Source organism: Chamaea fasciata, unplaced genomic scaffold (genome assembly GCF_029207755.1).
Source record: "Chamaea fasciata isolate MVZ Bird 193981 ecotype frontalis unplaced genomic scaffold, bChaFas1.0.hap1 SCAF_17, whole genome shotgun sequence".
NCBI classification, from domain to species: Eukaryota; Metazoa; Chordata; class Aves; order Passeriformes; family Sylviidae; genus Chamaea; species Chamaea fasciata.
Window position 1 is genome coordinate 7,986,930 of NW_027094102.1, and position 16,388 is coordinate 8,003,317.

At 50.8% G+C, this 16,388-nt stretch overlaps 1 protein-coding gene across 1 annotated transcript; it reads left to right on the forward strand.

The window, feature by feature from the left end:
- The first annotated feature begins 11 nt into the window (after positions 1 to 11).
- Positions 12 to 15,758, forward strand: TTI1 (TELO2 interacting protein 1). The gene is made up of 7 exons (XM_066198898.1): positions 12 to 2,286; positions 2,753 to 2,944; positions 3,720 to 3,862; positions 4,694 to 4,834; positions 6,241 to 6,445; positions 7,129 to 7,216; positions 13,109 to 15,758. Exons 1-7 carry the CDS (start codon positions 12 to 14, stop codon positions 13,323 to 13,325), a joined length of 3,261 nt encoding a protein of 1,086 aa, XP_066054995.1. The 3' UTR covers positions 13,326 to 15,758.
- Positions 15,759 to 16,388: the final 630 nt, after the last annotated feature.

Genomic DNA, 16,388 nt, shown 5'->3' on the forward strand with positions numbered 1-16,388 from the left:
GACCCCCCGGCATGGCCGTGTTCGACACCCCGCAGGCGGCGTTCGGGGCGCTGCGCCCCGTCTGCGTGCAGCTGACACGGGTGCAGACGGTGGAGAACGTGCGGCAGCTGCAGGCGCACCTGGCCGGGGTGAGCGGCGCGGCCCTGCAGGAGCTGCAGGAGTACGTGCTGTTCCCGCTGCGCTTCGCCCTGCGGGTGCCGGGGCCCAAGCAGGAGCGGCTGGTGCAGAGCCTGGTGCAGTGCATCTCCTCCGTGCTTGCGGCGACGTGCGTGAAGAAGCAGGAGCTGCTGCAGGAGCTCTTCTCTGAGCTCTGCACCTGCCTCGCCCCCCCTCCCAGCTCGGGCAAAGCCGCCCCGCTGTCCGAGGAGCTGAAGCTGGCCGTGATCCAGGCACTCCACACTCTGATGCATTCGGCTTATGGGGATGTTATCTTGTCTCTGTACCAACCTTCCACCCTTCCGCTCTTAGGATTTGCTGTGTCTTTGCTTCTGACACTTGCAGAGCAAGAAAAAGCAAAGCAAATCAAGATCTCTGCTTTGGAGTGCTTGCAGGTCCTGGTTCTGCAGTGTGACTGCCAGGAGCACCGGCACCTGAATGAGGATGAGGCACAGCAATGTGGGGATTTGTTTGCTTCTTTTCTGCCCGGGATTTCTATTACACTGTCTCGAGTTATTGCTGGAGACATCAAACAAGGTCACAAAACCACCGTTTCTGCCATCAGACTCTTTTATCTGATTGTTGGCTTGGTCATGGCTGACAAACAGCTAGCCAGAATCCCAAAGAGTAAGGAAAAGCTGCCAGTGGAACACAGCAGAATATCTGAGCTAATGATCCACAGAGGACATGACTGGACTAAAAGTACTGCTGAAAAACTCTCTCTTCTCTTGCACAAAGTGGTTGAATCTTCTTCAGTTCACCCGCACTGGAAGGTGAGACTGGAGCTGGTGGAGCTGGTCCACCACTTACTGAGGAACTGCAGTCAGTCACTGGTGGACTCGTTCAGTCACCTCTTAAAGGCCTTGGTTGGGCTGGTTAATGATGAAAACAGCGAAGTTCAGAGCAGGTGTAACATAGTTCTGCAAGGGATTGCAGAGCAGAGGATTGTGGCACAGAACAGGGCTCTTGCTGATGTCCTCTCTGAGAACCTCCATTCCCTTGCCACAGCTCTTCCCCGCCTGATGAACTCTCAGGATGACATGGGCAAGGTTTCCACGCTAAGCTTGTTGCTTGGCTACCTGAAGCTGCTGGGCCCCAAGATTAACATTGTCCTCAACTCCGTGTCCCACCTGCAGCGCCTGTCCAAGGCTCTGGTGCAGGTTCTGGAGCTGGACGTGACAGATGTGAAGATAGTGGAGGCCAGGCGCTCTGGGCCTCCAGGCCCCTTGCAGCAGGGTGTGCAGAAGGGCAGATGCCAGAAGAAATACTTCCGCTTCTTCACGGAGGAGAAGGTTTTCCAGCTCCTTCAGCAAGTGTGTCGTGTCCTTGGCTACTACGGGAACCTCTACTTGCTTGTGGATCACTTCATGGGGCTGTACAATGAGTCTGCCCTGTACAGAAAGCAGGCAGCCATGATCCTCAACGAGCTGGTCACGGGAGCTGCCGGAGTGGGAGTGGATTTCCTGCAGGAGAGGGAAGTTCCACTGAATGTGGACGATCTCAAAGGGTCCGTAACATCCATTCTGGATGAGTACATGGACCAGGCAAACTGGTATTTGGTCACTAGCATTGACACAGAGGAAAGCAGCCCTGAGCAGTCAGTGCAGCACTTGGGACTCCGTGCAGGAGGAGCGTCCAGCAGCATTCTGCTTCTGTCCCCGGAGCCTCCAGCCACAACCCGCACCATGAACAGCAACATCTGGCAGATCTGCATCCAGCTGGAGGGTGTTGGCTGCTTTGCTGCAGTCCTTGGGAAGGAGTTCCGGCTGCTGCTGCTGTCAGCTCTCTACCCTGTGCTGGAAAAGGCTGGTGACAGGACTCTGCTCATCAGTGAGACAGCCCTGGGGACACTGGCAGACATATGTGAGGCCTGTGGTTACGACTCGGTGCGGTGTTTGATCAATGAGAATTCTGACTATCTGGTGAACGGGATTTCCCTGAATTTGCGCCATCTGGCATACCAGCCACGTGCGTCCCAGGTCCTGGACACGATGCTGAGGCATTCGGATGCCAGCTTGCTGCCACTGGTAGAAGATGTAATCCAAGATGTCCTGTCTGCGCTAGATCAGTCATACAATAGCCAGGCTTCCACCTTCCTCAGGGTCCTCCACTCAGTCATGACTGCTCTAGGTACCAAAATGATGCTTACTTTGTGTAATTCAGCCTTGCTGTCACTAAGGGTACTTGTCTTGGACCTTTCCACTTGCCATGGGAGGTTCCAGGTAGCCAGGGTGTTGTAGTGTGATGGCCACTGTGCTTTGCTTGCTGGGGCAGTGCTCAAGGAATGATCACCAGTAGCTTTCCCTCTCTAGTTTGCCTGGCCTGCAGCCTTTCACAGGAGCATGGCCTTTAGTGGCTGAGAAAGGAAGGCTTTCACTGCTCCCATGGACATTCTGTAGGAGCACATGGCGTGTATTCCTTTTTAACGTTCACATACTGTCAAGGAGGTGACTGGGATGTGACAGCAGGTGCCTCGGTCAAGTGCAATCCCATGAGGTGTGAGAATCATCTCATCTCTCATGGAATCCATGACACCTTGCTGATGTGCAGGAGGGGATCGTGGTTGCTCATTGACATGTCAGTTCCTTTTTTGCAGTGCAGTGGTTTGGAATACCCAGTTCGGAGGACCACCGGGGGCAGACTGACAAGGGGCAGAGCAGGGCTCGGTCCCAGGGCCAGCAGGAGGTGACAATGACAAGTCAAGAATTGGAACGATTCTTCCTTGACTATATCAGCCAGAAGCAGATCGCAGAGGGCGATCTTCCTGACCTGGAGGAGGAGGAGGCAGGTCAGTGCTGTGCATGGCTGGAGAGGAGCATGGTCAGCTTGCCGAGAGACTGTGACCTCCAAGATGTCCTTTTGTCACATGGGGGCCTTGGGACCAGGCTGACAGTCTCAGGTCTTCTTTGGGCTGACCTTGGTTCATGTAAAGTGCTCCTGGGTGTTCTCGCTTTGTTCTGTTTGAGTGGGGGAGCCAAATGTTTGCAGATCGAGGCTTCTCTAGCTCTGAGACACAAACACACTGTGTTTTTTCATAGCTCATAACAGTTCATTTGGGTTCAGGACCTGAAGTTTCCCCTTTCCAGTATCCTATGCATTTTTTTCGAGTTCCCTTGGGAATCTCTGTACTGTTTTCTCCTGGCTAATGATGCCACAGCTCCCTTCTTACTTGGCCTTGGAAGGCACTGCAGACATTAATATAGGGAACTTTTTAGTCTTCTCTGGGCTGTGCTGCAATCCTGACCTTTAAATACTTCATCTTTAAATACCCAGGCTTTTCATTTTTAATAAAAATCAATGGGAAACAAGTCCATGGTGAGAAGAGACTGCAAATGTCAGACCAGCTGCATTGTCCAGTAAAGAAAGTGAACATTCCCTAGCCCCACACTCTTAACTGAACCTGACACTAACTCACAGAACTCATAGGCTTAACTATATCTAAGCGCATTAAAAAATGCCAAAGGCCTTACTCAGGAATTTGCAGAGTGGTTGTGGGTGGGTACTGTGATCTCCCAGAGCTCTCAAGTTATTTTCATGGCTTCAGTAATGGTTTTGTGTTCCAGATGAGGTTCCCCTTGCTGAGCCAGAGCCTAACTCTGACACGGAAGGAGAAGCTCCAATGCCAATCCATGCTCAGCTGGCCAGGGATGTGATGGAGAGGTGCATCCACTTGCTGTCTGACGGGAGCCTCCGAGTGCGGCTGAAGGTCGGTAATCGCCGGCTCTGAGGGGACAGATGGTGCCCATGAAGGGGCTGGTAACTCGTCAGCGTGTGTGCCATGCAGGTTGGGCTCCCTGCCATCCCCAGGTTTGTGCTGCCATATGCTCGAGCAGTTCAGATCCTCCAAACCTGGCAAGAGAAAGGGAGGTAGGTTTTTGGGAGCGCTCTGGATTAGGAATGGCAGCCAGGTGGAACAAAATCTTAAGAGTGGCTTTGTATTGGGCACTTTCCCTTGATGCTCGTGACAGTTAAGTCTTGTGCTTTGTCCTTTGATGGAGAAAACAGAAGCATCTTTCTTCCATCTGTGCCTCCCATCCCCCTTCCTCAGGCTGCAGTGCACAGGCTGATGAATGTTTTTGAAGTAGCTGGGGTGATGATAAGCAAGGCTAAAAGCCTGGCTTTTTTTCTAATTATGAAAACCCTTTGAAGGTGGCCTTCTTTTAAAGTGCAAAGTGAGACAGAAAAATGAGGCATAACCCAGATTCTCATCCCAGCAGTCCCAGCTCTGCCAGGTGATCTTGCTGCCACAGCCGCAGTGGGGTCCAAGTGTGCAGCTCAGCCTGTGGGATCAGGGCAGGAATCCTGCCCTGCTCCCAGCCCAGCTCTGTACCCAGCACAGGTTGTGTCACTGCAGTGCTTGTCCCTTTCCAAACAGGCCTGGTCTCTAGGCACTGTTCACTTGTCCCCATTCCTGCTGCGGTAAAACTGCACCCTTTGCTGTTCAACCCCTCCTCCCGGCTTCCTGACGTGATGCTGGGATCCACCTGAATGCCTGGCACTGCAGCACTCAGAGTCTGTTCCCTCCCCTCCTGCCCAGGTCCTGGACGTGCTGGAACTCTGTGTAACCGTGCTCCATCCTCACGGAAACCATCTGCTTCCCATGGCTCACCGTGTCTGGCCAGCTCTCGTCACCCGGCTGACTAGTGATGACCCTCTGGCAGTGCTCAGAGCCTTCAAGGTATGGAGGTGACTGCCGGCAGCATTTCCAGCTGGGGCTTGGGCAGGAAGTGCAGCTCAGGAGAGAGCACCAAGCTCCTACAGCCATGTTTAAATGTGGTTTGGAGCATGGGGTCACCATGCTCTGCTGTCGGTGGGTTTGTACCACTCTCACTGCAGCTTGTCCACTGGTAAAGCCTTGATGCTGTTCCAGGGGGAAGCAGCAATGTTGGTGGTTATTTCAGGGATGAGAAAAACAGCTCTACAGCCTGAGCAGCTGTTAGGGGCATCGTACAGTGTAGCTTGGCTTTGCTGGAGACACAGGCCCAGCATCCTCTTTGGAAGTCTCAGATTGAAGATAGGGGAACATTTCATGATTGAGGCATTGGCAAGGGAGGGGAGGGGTTGAACAAAGACTTGGCCCTATAATTACACTATTAAAGAGCTCCTGACCTTTTCAGCTGGCTCCTTTCTCCTCCTGACTCAAAGGCCTGCCAGTAAAGCATGTTTCCAGAGGTTGCCAGCCCCAGCATTGCAGAGGAATTTGTCTGCTGGGCAGAGTGAGATTCATTTTAGAATCCTTCAGCATGAATAGAGAGTTTTGATTCCCCAAATTCCAGAAGCCACACACTAGAATCTCAGAATAGCCATACCTATCATGTGCCTGCCCTGAAAGGAGGTAGAGATTGCTGCACAAAATCTAATTAACTCTTGAAAAGTTCAAGTCATCATTACAATTTGCACCCAGCTTGGGTTTTGCTGTATCAATTCCCCCCAGAGTGTCTTCCTGCCTAAATTCCAGGACAAGAAGTGTCATATCAGTGTAAAGCAAACACAACATAACCAGCATCTCAGTCCTGCACACTGAGACCGTGAGCTCAGTGAAGTTCCAAAAGAGAGTTCAGTGTTCTGGCCACATGGATCCCCCTTTGGTTTTACATGCATTTAGGGCCATTCTCTACCCAAGCTGAGTTTGATCCTGGGCACACACCAGTAGTGTTGGGTGCCCTTTTCTGTGGCCACTTGGCCTTTCTGCTTGCTGATGTGCTTGGAAAGATGGGTAGTCTGCACCACAAAAGAGATTTAAGGATATAATGATATTTAATGGCATTTTCTATCAGTCTCCTCCACCAGTTCTGAGTAAGGCTGCACAGCTGCTCTTACCTTTACTGTGCTAATGAGGGAAGGGCAGCCCAGGAGGTCAACCAGGTGACACTGCAGAGCAGTGTGCAGCTCACTCAGCCTCTCAAACATTCACCTTCTGCTCATTATGGGGAAACTGGGACAGGTGTGGTCACAATGCTCTCATCTGCAAAAACAGTTCTCCAGGGAGAGTGAATGCCTGAATCCCCCAGGCTGGTGTGGATCACCGAGCTCCTCCCAGGCCAGTGTGTGTGCACTGTCCCCTGTAATTGATGTCTCTCTTAGGTGCTGTGTACCCTGGCTCGAACATGTGGGGACTTCCTGAGGCAGAGGTTCTCCAAAGATGTCCTGCCCAAGCTGACCAGTTCCCTCCTCAGCCAGGCCCCAGTGAGTGCCAGAGCTGGGCCTGTGTACAGCCACACACTGGCCTTCAAGCTGCAGCTGGCTGTGCTGCAGGGCCTGGGCTCTCTCTGCGAGAGGCTGGACATGGGTGAGTACCAGGGGAAGCACAGGTTGTGTGGATCTCTGCCAGACTTTGCTCTCTCCTCTCAACTTGCTGCTTCTCCTCCTTCTGCCCCCGGAATTGATTTCCTGATCTTCTCTAGCCTGAATCTGTTCTCCTTTGGAGCTCTGTAAAGAGGTGCTGGGGACTCTTTTCTCCCCAGGAGACAAATGGGAGAGAAGGTTCCCACCACATGGAAAATCTGACTGCTCCTCCTACTTGTGGATGAGAAGAAGGTATGGGATGGAGTTCCTGCGTTGCTGTAGGGCCTGTTGGGCCACACTTTGTTCTTACTGGACAAACTGGAGCCTAGACAAGACTTTTGGCTAGCTTGACTGGTTCCATTATGGACTTATCTCTGGGTGACCCTTTAAATCCAGCACCTCACACTCTTCTATTGAATGAAGCTCTGAAATTCTCCCCAAGTGAAATTTCTGGAACTGACTTTGTTGAGGGAGAAGGTTTGCTGGCTAGTTGCTCTTTTCCTCTCAGTGCCCTTGATTGCTTTCCTGGCTTTGCAGCAAGATGCTTAAAAGGCAAGGTCAGAAGAGCTCCAGGTCAGACAGCTCAAAGGCTCTGAAGCCTCTGCTGCCAATTTTGAGCTGATTCCATTAGGCAGCAGCTGCTGAGGAGGTCACCTCCTACCCTTCTTTCCTGTTCCATTTCTGCAGGCGAGAGTGACCTGAATAAAGTGGCAGATGCCTGCCTGATTTACCTCAGCGCCAAGCAACCTGTGAAACTGCAAGAAGCTGCCCAGAGGTAATGTCTCTTAAATGCAGGTGTGTTGGGTGTACAAACAGTGGGGGATAGAGGGAGCATCGTGATCCTATTCTTTTTGCACCTTTCCTGTTCCACCTTCCAGCATGTCCAAGTCCTGTACAACAGGGCCTCTCTTGGAAGTTTTCTGTGGTGAAGTATCGTTTACTCCCCAAAATGAGTTAGAGAGGTCAGTTGTCAGCTTGCACAGGCATTACAGGTAACCTTGCAGTGCATTTGGGGACAGAGGGGAAGGTGTGCTACTTGCTTTTTCCTAACCAAATACTTGAAGCTCTTGGTCCGCTGGTGGCATCAAACTGCAGAGGGAATACAGCTAGAGAAGAGGATGTGCCAGGCATTCCCTTGTATTTTATCACTTAATACCTTCTGCAGGCTGGGGGATTTACTTCTGTTATCCTTCCATTTTCCCTCGCTCCAACCCAGGCTCTGCCAGGTGGACCAGAGTTTGTTTGGGAAGCTGTCAGTCTTGGCACAAGTGTTGCTCTGAGAGTCTGAAAGAGCAAAGATGCTTTAGGTGAACACACTCCAGTTCTAGGAAGTGTTGACAGACATACTTTGCTGCTTGGTGTACAAAATCCTGCTCAGCATGTTCTGCTGTCAGGATAAGAAATCACTGTTGTCATATGTTGTCACCTGGAACCAAGGCCGGAGATTTCAGGAGTCCAGGTACAGAACAGGGGTCATAAATCCCTCTGTCGAAGGACGGGGGTGAAAGCCACCCTCTCCCTTGCTGTGTGGCCAGCCCTGCCCTCCCCCGAGGGGAGGGGAAACCAGTAGGTTCCGCAGGCTCTGCGGTTTCAGATTTCCAGGGCAGGCTGCTGGAAAGGGAAGCAAAGGGAAGTGCAGCCCATCCGTTCCCTTTCACAAAGCACAGGCTCCCGGGGGTGCAGGGTGTGAAGGGCTTTGTGTGGCTGGGCAGCAGTTCAGAGCCAGCGCTCTCCGGAGCTGAAGCATTCCTTTGTTTGTATCTCTGCACGGGTGGGAGCAGGTTTATTTTTACCTTGGAGGCTTTCACGGCAGCACAGCAGGCTCCAGCAGCATTTGTTCTGCAGAGGGGCTCTATGCTGTGGGAGTGCGTCCCCTTAATGCAATAATGCCTCAGTCTGTGCAAGCAATGCTGGATGAAAAGCAGAACACCAGGATTCATCTAGATATTTGGAAGCTGAAGCTTTTAAATCATTAACCAAGCAGCTTGCAAAGCTGTGCAATTTCCCCCCAACAGCAGGGATAGGGGGAATATGAAATGAGTCCTGTAGGAAGCTGTATGGTGAAGTGAGCTCACTTGTTGGAGCAAAAGGGCAGCAAAGTTCGGGGCAAGTAACGTTTTTCTCCTGTATGTTACTTTTATTATATTTTAAGAGGGAAATGCCATATATTTTGTTCCTCCCCCCATGCTTTTGATGCAACATACATCACATATGTCAGTGAACCAAGCTGCTTACAGAAACCCTTTCTGTCTCCTGTTTAATTCCATTGACCAAGCATATGTATGCAGAGGCTTACATCATGCCTGGCCTGACACTATGGACATGGCAGCATTTGGAGGTTTTTTTTGGGTTTAACTTTTTCAGTTCAGTCCTGTGCTATCCCTGGTCTTGGAGCCTGGTTGTATCAGAGTTCATTGTATCACACTCACTTTTATTTCCCTGATATGAGGCTTCAGCCTGGAAAAGTCAGAATTAGTTTGGACCATAACAATCAGCTCCTGTATCAGGATAATAGTCACTTCTCAGCCACCCTTCCATTTCTGTTCTCCAGCTGCTGAACCACCACATTCCTGTAAGTTCTGGCTCTTCTTGCTCTCTGTGTGTCTGAAAGTAATCCTGCAAACTGACACAGGCTGTCATACATAAGGCCCTCTCCATCTCAGCAAGGGCAGTGTTATCAGCCTGATACATGAGAAATTCTGCATTTTAAATGCTTCTAAAAACAGATAGACCAGAACTAATCTTAGCCCCAGCCTGAGCACCAGTGTACGTCACATAACTCAGCTTTATCACTGCAGAAATCATATGAGGTAAAAGGATGTTTGGAATCAGCTTGCCATGGTGATTTATACTAACTGGCCTTTGCTCAGCTCTTAGGATTCTTATTCAGCTGATGGGTTGTGACCTGTCAAGAGCAAGGTCAGGACTTGAAAAGTCAGTTGTAGCTCCAAAAATCATACACTGAGTACATGAGGATTCTGTAAGCATGCAGAGGGCTGAGTGGGAAATTTTGGCCAAGGTGCTTGAGAGACACACACACACACACACACAAAAAAAAAAATTTGGCTGTCATCCAGGGATGTTATCATGCCCCAAGGAGTCTGCTTAATCCCATTTATGGGACCCTGTAGCGTTATTAGATGAAGCTGTGGGAGGAAGTGATTTTTCTAACTGCAGCTTCATGCAATACTCAACAGGCAAAACTAGATGCTGGAGAAAAAAAGAACTCCAGGACATCTGAGGAAGAGAAAATGGGACAATAACAATAGGCTTTACTAGAAGATGACCGCTGAGAGTATTCCAAGAGAGTATTATCCAAAGCTTTTTAAAAAACCAAACAACAAACAAAAACCAAATGCAAAATCACTAAAGAGACCAAACCTACTGAAGAACAGTTTGGGAATGCCAAGGAGCACTAAAAAAGCCTTTGCCATCATTGAAGATGATCCCATGCAAGGGTGGGGAAATGCCCAGAAAGACTTGGACAAGGCGAGGGGTGTGTGGGGCCCCCACCACTGGGAACAAGGCTGAGGGAGATGGTAGAAACTGAAAGTCACAATATGTAAATCTGAGCTTCTCATCAATTTATGGAGTGGCATCATCCCTGACAAGCTTTTCTCTTCAGGGCACAAAACCTTGAAAGAAAAGAGATTAGGAAATTGTCACTGGCCCCTGTCAAACTGACAAGTAGTTTTCCATTCTTTCAGTTTCAAATGACTGTTTTGAAATTGACACTTAATTCCTACTAAATGTTTGCAGCCAATGACCTTTCAGTCAGTGGTCTGGAAAGGAATGATTTTTTTTTTCCCCCCCAAGATGCCAAAATAATTTCCTCAGTTTTTACCAAAGCCAATGGTGGGCTGTATCCAGTTAAGCATTCAGCAGGGATGGGAAGCCAGGAAGCCTTGTCCTTCTGCCAGTCTGCTCACTTACCATGGCTTTGCTTGGAGCTTGGGAGGAGACACGGCAACAATAGCCAAATTGCTCTGTGCTAGTAGAATAAGTTTAGCACACTTGGGACGAATATGAGCTATTTTGGGACTTTTGATACCAAGGTTGATTATGCAGCTTACCTCTTCTGGTTCGCTTGTGTGGTTTGTTGGATATTCATTGTCAGCTGTCACTCCCAGGCTGGATTGAAGCATGTCAGAACAGCCACCTGCTTAAGGCAAAATTCTATAAAGTTTTATTTAAGAAAAAAAAAAAAAGAAGCAACAAAAGAAAACAAACTTGGATTAACCCCAGGATTCTTTGCTATGGAAACAGGTTGCTTGGAAACTACCCCAGAGTTAGTTTGAAAATGTAAAAGTCAAGTTGTTCTTTAAGCTGCAGAGCACTCCAGGCTATCAGGGATAATCACAGCCTCGAGCCATTATGGGCACCAGAGGCAGTGAGGTCTCCAGGGTGTGGATAATCTCTGAGGGTCGCTCTCCCTGGAGCAACTGATTGGGAAGAGGTTGGAGAGCAGAGTGTCTGTGCTGTGAGTGTAAGAGCTACAGCTGTGTGTGTGCTGGGGATCAGCAGCTTGCTGCACAATATTCCCCATTTCCCATGTTCACAGCAATTCATTGTCCTTGCCTGCTCCCATCCCAGCCATAAGGAGTGAGGATTATCTCTGCAGCTGCCCACCAGCAGCAGCCCATTGAAAACTGGGTGGAACCACTTGGAGCTGGTGTTTGCTGGCACACAGAGCCATGTGCTCCCGCTGTCACAGCCAAGCTGAGGGCACAGGCAGGGCATTGTCTGGAGAGCTCCACACCCTGCCCCACCAGCCCCTCACTTGGGCTGGCATGAGTGGGCCAGTCCTCCCCTTCCAGTCAGCAGAGCTGCAGGAACAAAGCCAGGGGAATGAAGAGTCCTGGGAGCTCACCTGCATCTGGCCAGTCCACAGAAATAAGGGCGTGTTGCTGAGGCAGCTGTTGCCAAGCCCAGCTATCACTGTAGAGCACATTCCCACTGGTTTCTCTGGAGCAGGCAGATAGGCACCACCACCACCTTTGGGAGGGGACACTGTCAACAGCTTCAGTGGTGACATCTCCCCTCTTGCTGTTCAGAGACCTGCACTGAGGGACAGGTGAGGTGTTAATGGCAGAGAGGCAAAAGCAACAGCTTTGGCTGTGCATCAGTAAGAAACCATAGCTACAGGGTTACTGTGAAGAGGAGAGGGAGCTCTCCTACCTTCATCTCATTTCTCTGCTCTTTCACGCTACCCATGCACTGCACTCCCTTTCAGAGGAGAGCTTCTCAAAGGGATTTCTCCCCGCTTTGGAAGCAACCTCACTTTAGGGATGAAAGCTCTTCCAGGAGAAATTTGGACAGCAATCAGATCTGGATTTTGTGTGGCTTCTGTAGCAAGTGATCTTTGCTTTTAGAGAGGGAGTTCAGTCCTGTACTTCTTGGGGGAGCAGAGACAGACCTACTCTGGGATTTCTCTTCCCATTACCTGATCTGGCAGCTGCTCTCCTCACAGCTCCGTGATTTCACTGAAAACTAGAGACCTGAAGACACATGGCTGGGCTTTACTGGGATCTTGGAAAACTGTACCATGGGTGTGGTGAGTGCTGAGTGCCTTTGGTGCTCACAGAGCACTCAGCACCATTCAGGAAGAGGCCTTGCAGATTCCAGTCTAATTTTGTTCATGGCACAGCCAGAGAGTTTAATACCAGTTAAGCCCAGTAAACCTTCTGTGCATTAAACCCTGACACAGATGTAGCTAAGCCCAAAGGTTGCTGCAGGGAGAACTGGCAGGAGGGGGTGGGTAAGTGTAGGTCACACAAATCAGCATTTGCTCTTTCACTCCTTGAGCTTCCTGCTCTTCAGCAGCAGCTGTGTCCCAGCAGCTCACAGCTGGAGCCCTGTGTGAAGGACATGCTGGAAAGGCAAATCCCATCTTACTGAGGTATGGAAATGCAAAGTGAAAACCATCAACACAGCAGTTAATCTTCAGAGGAAGTTGTGATTGCTCTTTTCCTTCATTCTGTTGTTAATGAAAGTTGTGTTTGGTTTGGGTTTAAAATCCTGTTTTGTGAAAGGTGCTGTGCAGATCAACAAAAATTTGGAGGCAGCTAATAAGGACTTGGGATGGTGGGAGATCTCACTTGAGCAAAAAGCCCTCAAATACAGCATTGAGCTTCCCTTGGGACCCCGCCTGGGCAGCTGTCCCCAAATACTCTTGGGTTTGCCACCTCTGGAAAGGCAGGGAAGCCCAGATGGGTTAACTCTCTCACTCCCCAAAAACCAGAGAGGGTGGTGAACAACACAGACAACTTCTCCCAAGATCTCTGCAGGAGCTGTTGTCTAAAAGATCTCAGATATGCACAGCACATGCAGTCACCCACAGTCACCTCCCCACAGCGTGCGGGACAAGCAGGTTTACACTTGTGCCAGCACCAAGCCTGGGTCAGTTCTGCACCAGCTGCTTGTTTGATGTCGGTAAGTGACTGTGTGATATCATATTCTTCTCCCACGTGCCATTAGCTGTGACACACAGAGCTGCTTCCTGGGGCATGGGGGCATTGTGCTGCCCTCTGTAAAAGCTGAATTTGTGCAGCTGCCAGAGATTGCCAACAGCATCAAAGCTTTCCTTAGCTCTTAATAACCCTGTTGGGTGCCAACCAAAATGCCTTGTCCTTACACTTCTTTCCTCTCTTCCTACTGTTTTCCAAAGTGTTTTCCTGCATTTGATGCACGTGGACCCTGACAGCACCTGGCTGCTACTGAATGAGGTGTACTGCCCCGAGGGGTATGAGCCCCCCCATGCCAGCCTGCGACCAGTGAAGCTCAGCGGGATGGGGCGGCCACGGAACGAGCTCACGGACAACGTGCTGCTCCTGCTCCAGAGGCTGCAGCAGCAGGAGGGCACAGGTCCTGGGACCAGCACATAGGAGGCATCTCCTTCCTGACAGACCTACACAGCAGCTGGGATGGGAAAGAGGAACCACCAGGATAGAGCTCACCTGGGAAAACACCATCACTGAGGACCCAAATGGTTCGGGGCAGAGGAGGGGCTGCCCAGTCTGGGGCACTGGCTGAGACAACGTCCCCATGGCAAAAGGTTTATTTTTTGAAGCAGTGTTTGAGGATGAGGTGGGTACATGATCCTGACTCCTCCTGACTTGTGCCTCACCAGCACCATATGCAGAGAAAATGGCACATCTATTCCAAATTCTTCAGTATGAAGAGTGAGTCATCTTCCAGAAATTACTTCCTAACCCTTGATCCTTGGGAGGATGCCCCTATAGCACCCCCCCCTCCCCCCACCTCTCTGATCTCTTCACAGTTGTGACGATCCCTCCCATTCTCAGCTGGACAGTGACCGACAACTCAAAGGAAAAGCTTTTTCTGGCCTTTACCCTTCACAGTAAGAGAATCTTGTTTGGGGTGCACTATAAACCTGTTCTCTTTAAAAGCAATTAATCTCAGAAGTTAAAGTGCATTTCCAATAAATTCCTCACCTATGTTACTGGCAAGAACAATGTGTCCTCTCAGAAGCATCAGGGCTGCTCCTCACAGCTGCAGTTTGCTGAGAGCAGATGGAGGCGACCAAACCTGCTCTGTTCTCTATCTCTATGAGGTTCTGTAGAGGATCAGCCAGCCCTGATTTACACCTGAGAGTGATTTACAACTTCTCTCATGCCCAGATCACGGTTCTCAGGCCATTTCTAATCCCCACTCCAAGGAGAATTAGATGAAGCACCTGCCCGTGCCCCAGTACAGTCTCTGTGTCTGCCTGTGGTCAGAGCCAGTGGTGACAGGGCCTGTGAGCACCATGGCACCCCAGCAGTGCCATGGTTTGTCCAAGTAGGTACAACGTGGTACAGTGAGCAGAGGATGACTCGTCATTAGGGTCAACTCACTCCCCCTGCTGAGGGGCCTCTCCCCTGATCTCCAGCTCCCACATCCCCAGGGTCTTGCTGCAGAGATAATCAACAGGCACTGCTTTGCTCAGCTGCTCCCAGACCCCACTGGCTCCTGGATCCCTCAACTTCACCAGAGCAGCTCCTGGCAGCAGGCTGCCTCTTGCCACTCGGGGAAGATCTATGCAAGTGAAGCAAAAGAGCAGATTTTGACTAAATTTGGAAGCAAGCTCAGAAATACAAAAACCAAAGCAATAAATAGATTGTTATATGGAGCAGACTTTGTGCATCACTGTTGGGATCCTGGGTCAACATCCAAAACAAGTCTGCTGGTGGGCCCAGGGGCACTGCCTCTGCTGCCACATCCCTCAGCTGAAGTTACTTCCCCTTGTCTCACTCGTTTTATTCAGGCTTTCCTCCTGTATTCTTCTTCAGGGAGAACACAAGTCAATGGCTTTTTATCCAGTAGGACAGGGCTGCAGGTCGGCTTTACTCTTCTTTAGTATCTGTTCAGTGCTTAACGCTGGTTGGGTTCTATACAAAGGAGCCTTCAGAGCTGCTCTGACAGGGCAGGCAGGTGAAATACTGTCTTTGGTTTCCAAGCGCCCTTGGGGCTGGTGCAGTTTTCTGTGTTGTTGTAGTGCTTGACAAAACTCATCCATTAGGTGCAGATGCTGCATCCAGCCTTGCTCTGCTCGGCTGTGCTGTGGTGGGGACTCCAAGGAGCCAGCCTGCCCATGCCAAGGCTTGCCATCCTGCAGGACAGGCGTGTGATTCAAGGGCAGCGTTGTCCCATCACTGCCCAGTGCCCAGGAACCAACCACATCACCCAGCCAGGGCTCTGGTACAGCTGACCTACACCAAGACACCCCCACCCAGAACCTGTGATTCACAGTGCTGCTGTCCAGAGATTTTCCCCACAGCCTCAGTCCCAGCCAGCAGGTGGGTGCTGGTGGCAGGAGAAGCTGTCCTGCCTGTCACAGCCAGCTCCTCTCGGCTTCGTTATCGCCCTTGCTTTATTGGATGCTGACTAAATTGCTTTTGTCTGAGGCAGGATAATGGCTGGGAGAGGGACTGTGTGGAAATGGCATTTTCATGAGGCTGGTTCCTCCCCAGCAGTGACTTGCATATTAAGCTCAGCCCCTTCACAAGCCCAGGGCTTTCCCCACCAAGCAGCCCCCAACACTCCGGGGTGGGGACCCCCAGCTCCCCCCACTCCAGCCACCCTCTCTGGGATCAGAGAGCCAAGAAAGCTGTGTCCAGCCATCTCCTCCATGCACAAACCCAGCCAGGACCCTGGAGGACTGGGGGCTTAGTCCCACACACAGCCCCTGGCACCAAGCACCACTGAGCCACACACACAGATCCAGCAGAGTCCTCTCCTCGACTCCTGCTCCCAAAATTTCCTATAAACTCAGCAATATTAATCTCTTCTAATAAAACCTGTTATTGTTAAAGCTCTCCTCCAGTTTTACAAATCACTGTGCTGCACAGCAATTTGTTTACTCCCAGTTTGAGGTGATTTGCAGCCTCCTGCCCTCCCTAGCGTGTCCCTGGGTCTTCCTTTTCTTCTGCTCTGTCCTGTGCTTTCCTGCACTGGTGACCAATGCTTCCCAATCTCTCTTCTTCCCCCAGCAATCCCATTCCCTGACTGGGACAATTTGAGCATAGCTCCAGCCCCACAGCTCTGCCAGGGATTGCTGCAGCACAGCCACCATTATTACTTGTGACAAAGTGGAATTTTGTACCAGCAGTCTCTCCTTGCCCTGCAGCTCCTGAATGTTTTTCTCCTGTGCCTTTTGCTCCCCAAGACCACAGCTCTCCAGGTGGGAGGGGTGAGCATGGCTCCAGAGACACAAGTGACCTCTCTCTGTTCCTGCCCCCGGCACAGGCTGACACCTCTAGTGGTAGAAAGAGCCACCAGCTCTTTCTCCCTCTGATCAGCTCAGCAAGGGGCGAGCATGATGGAGGTCCAGGAAGTAACAAGCTGCAAAGGAGCTGCAGGATTCCAGGCAGCTGGGCTAGGCTACCTACATTGCCAGTGCTCAGAGTTGCTCTCCCACAGGAGAGGCAGGGCCAGGCCCCAGGGGC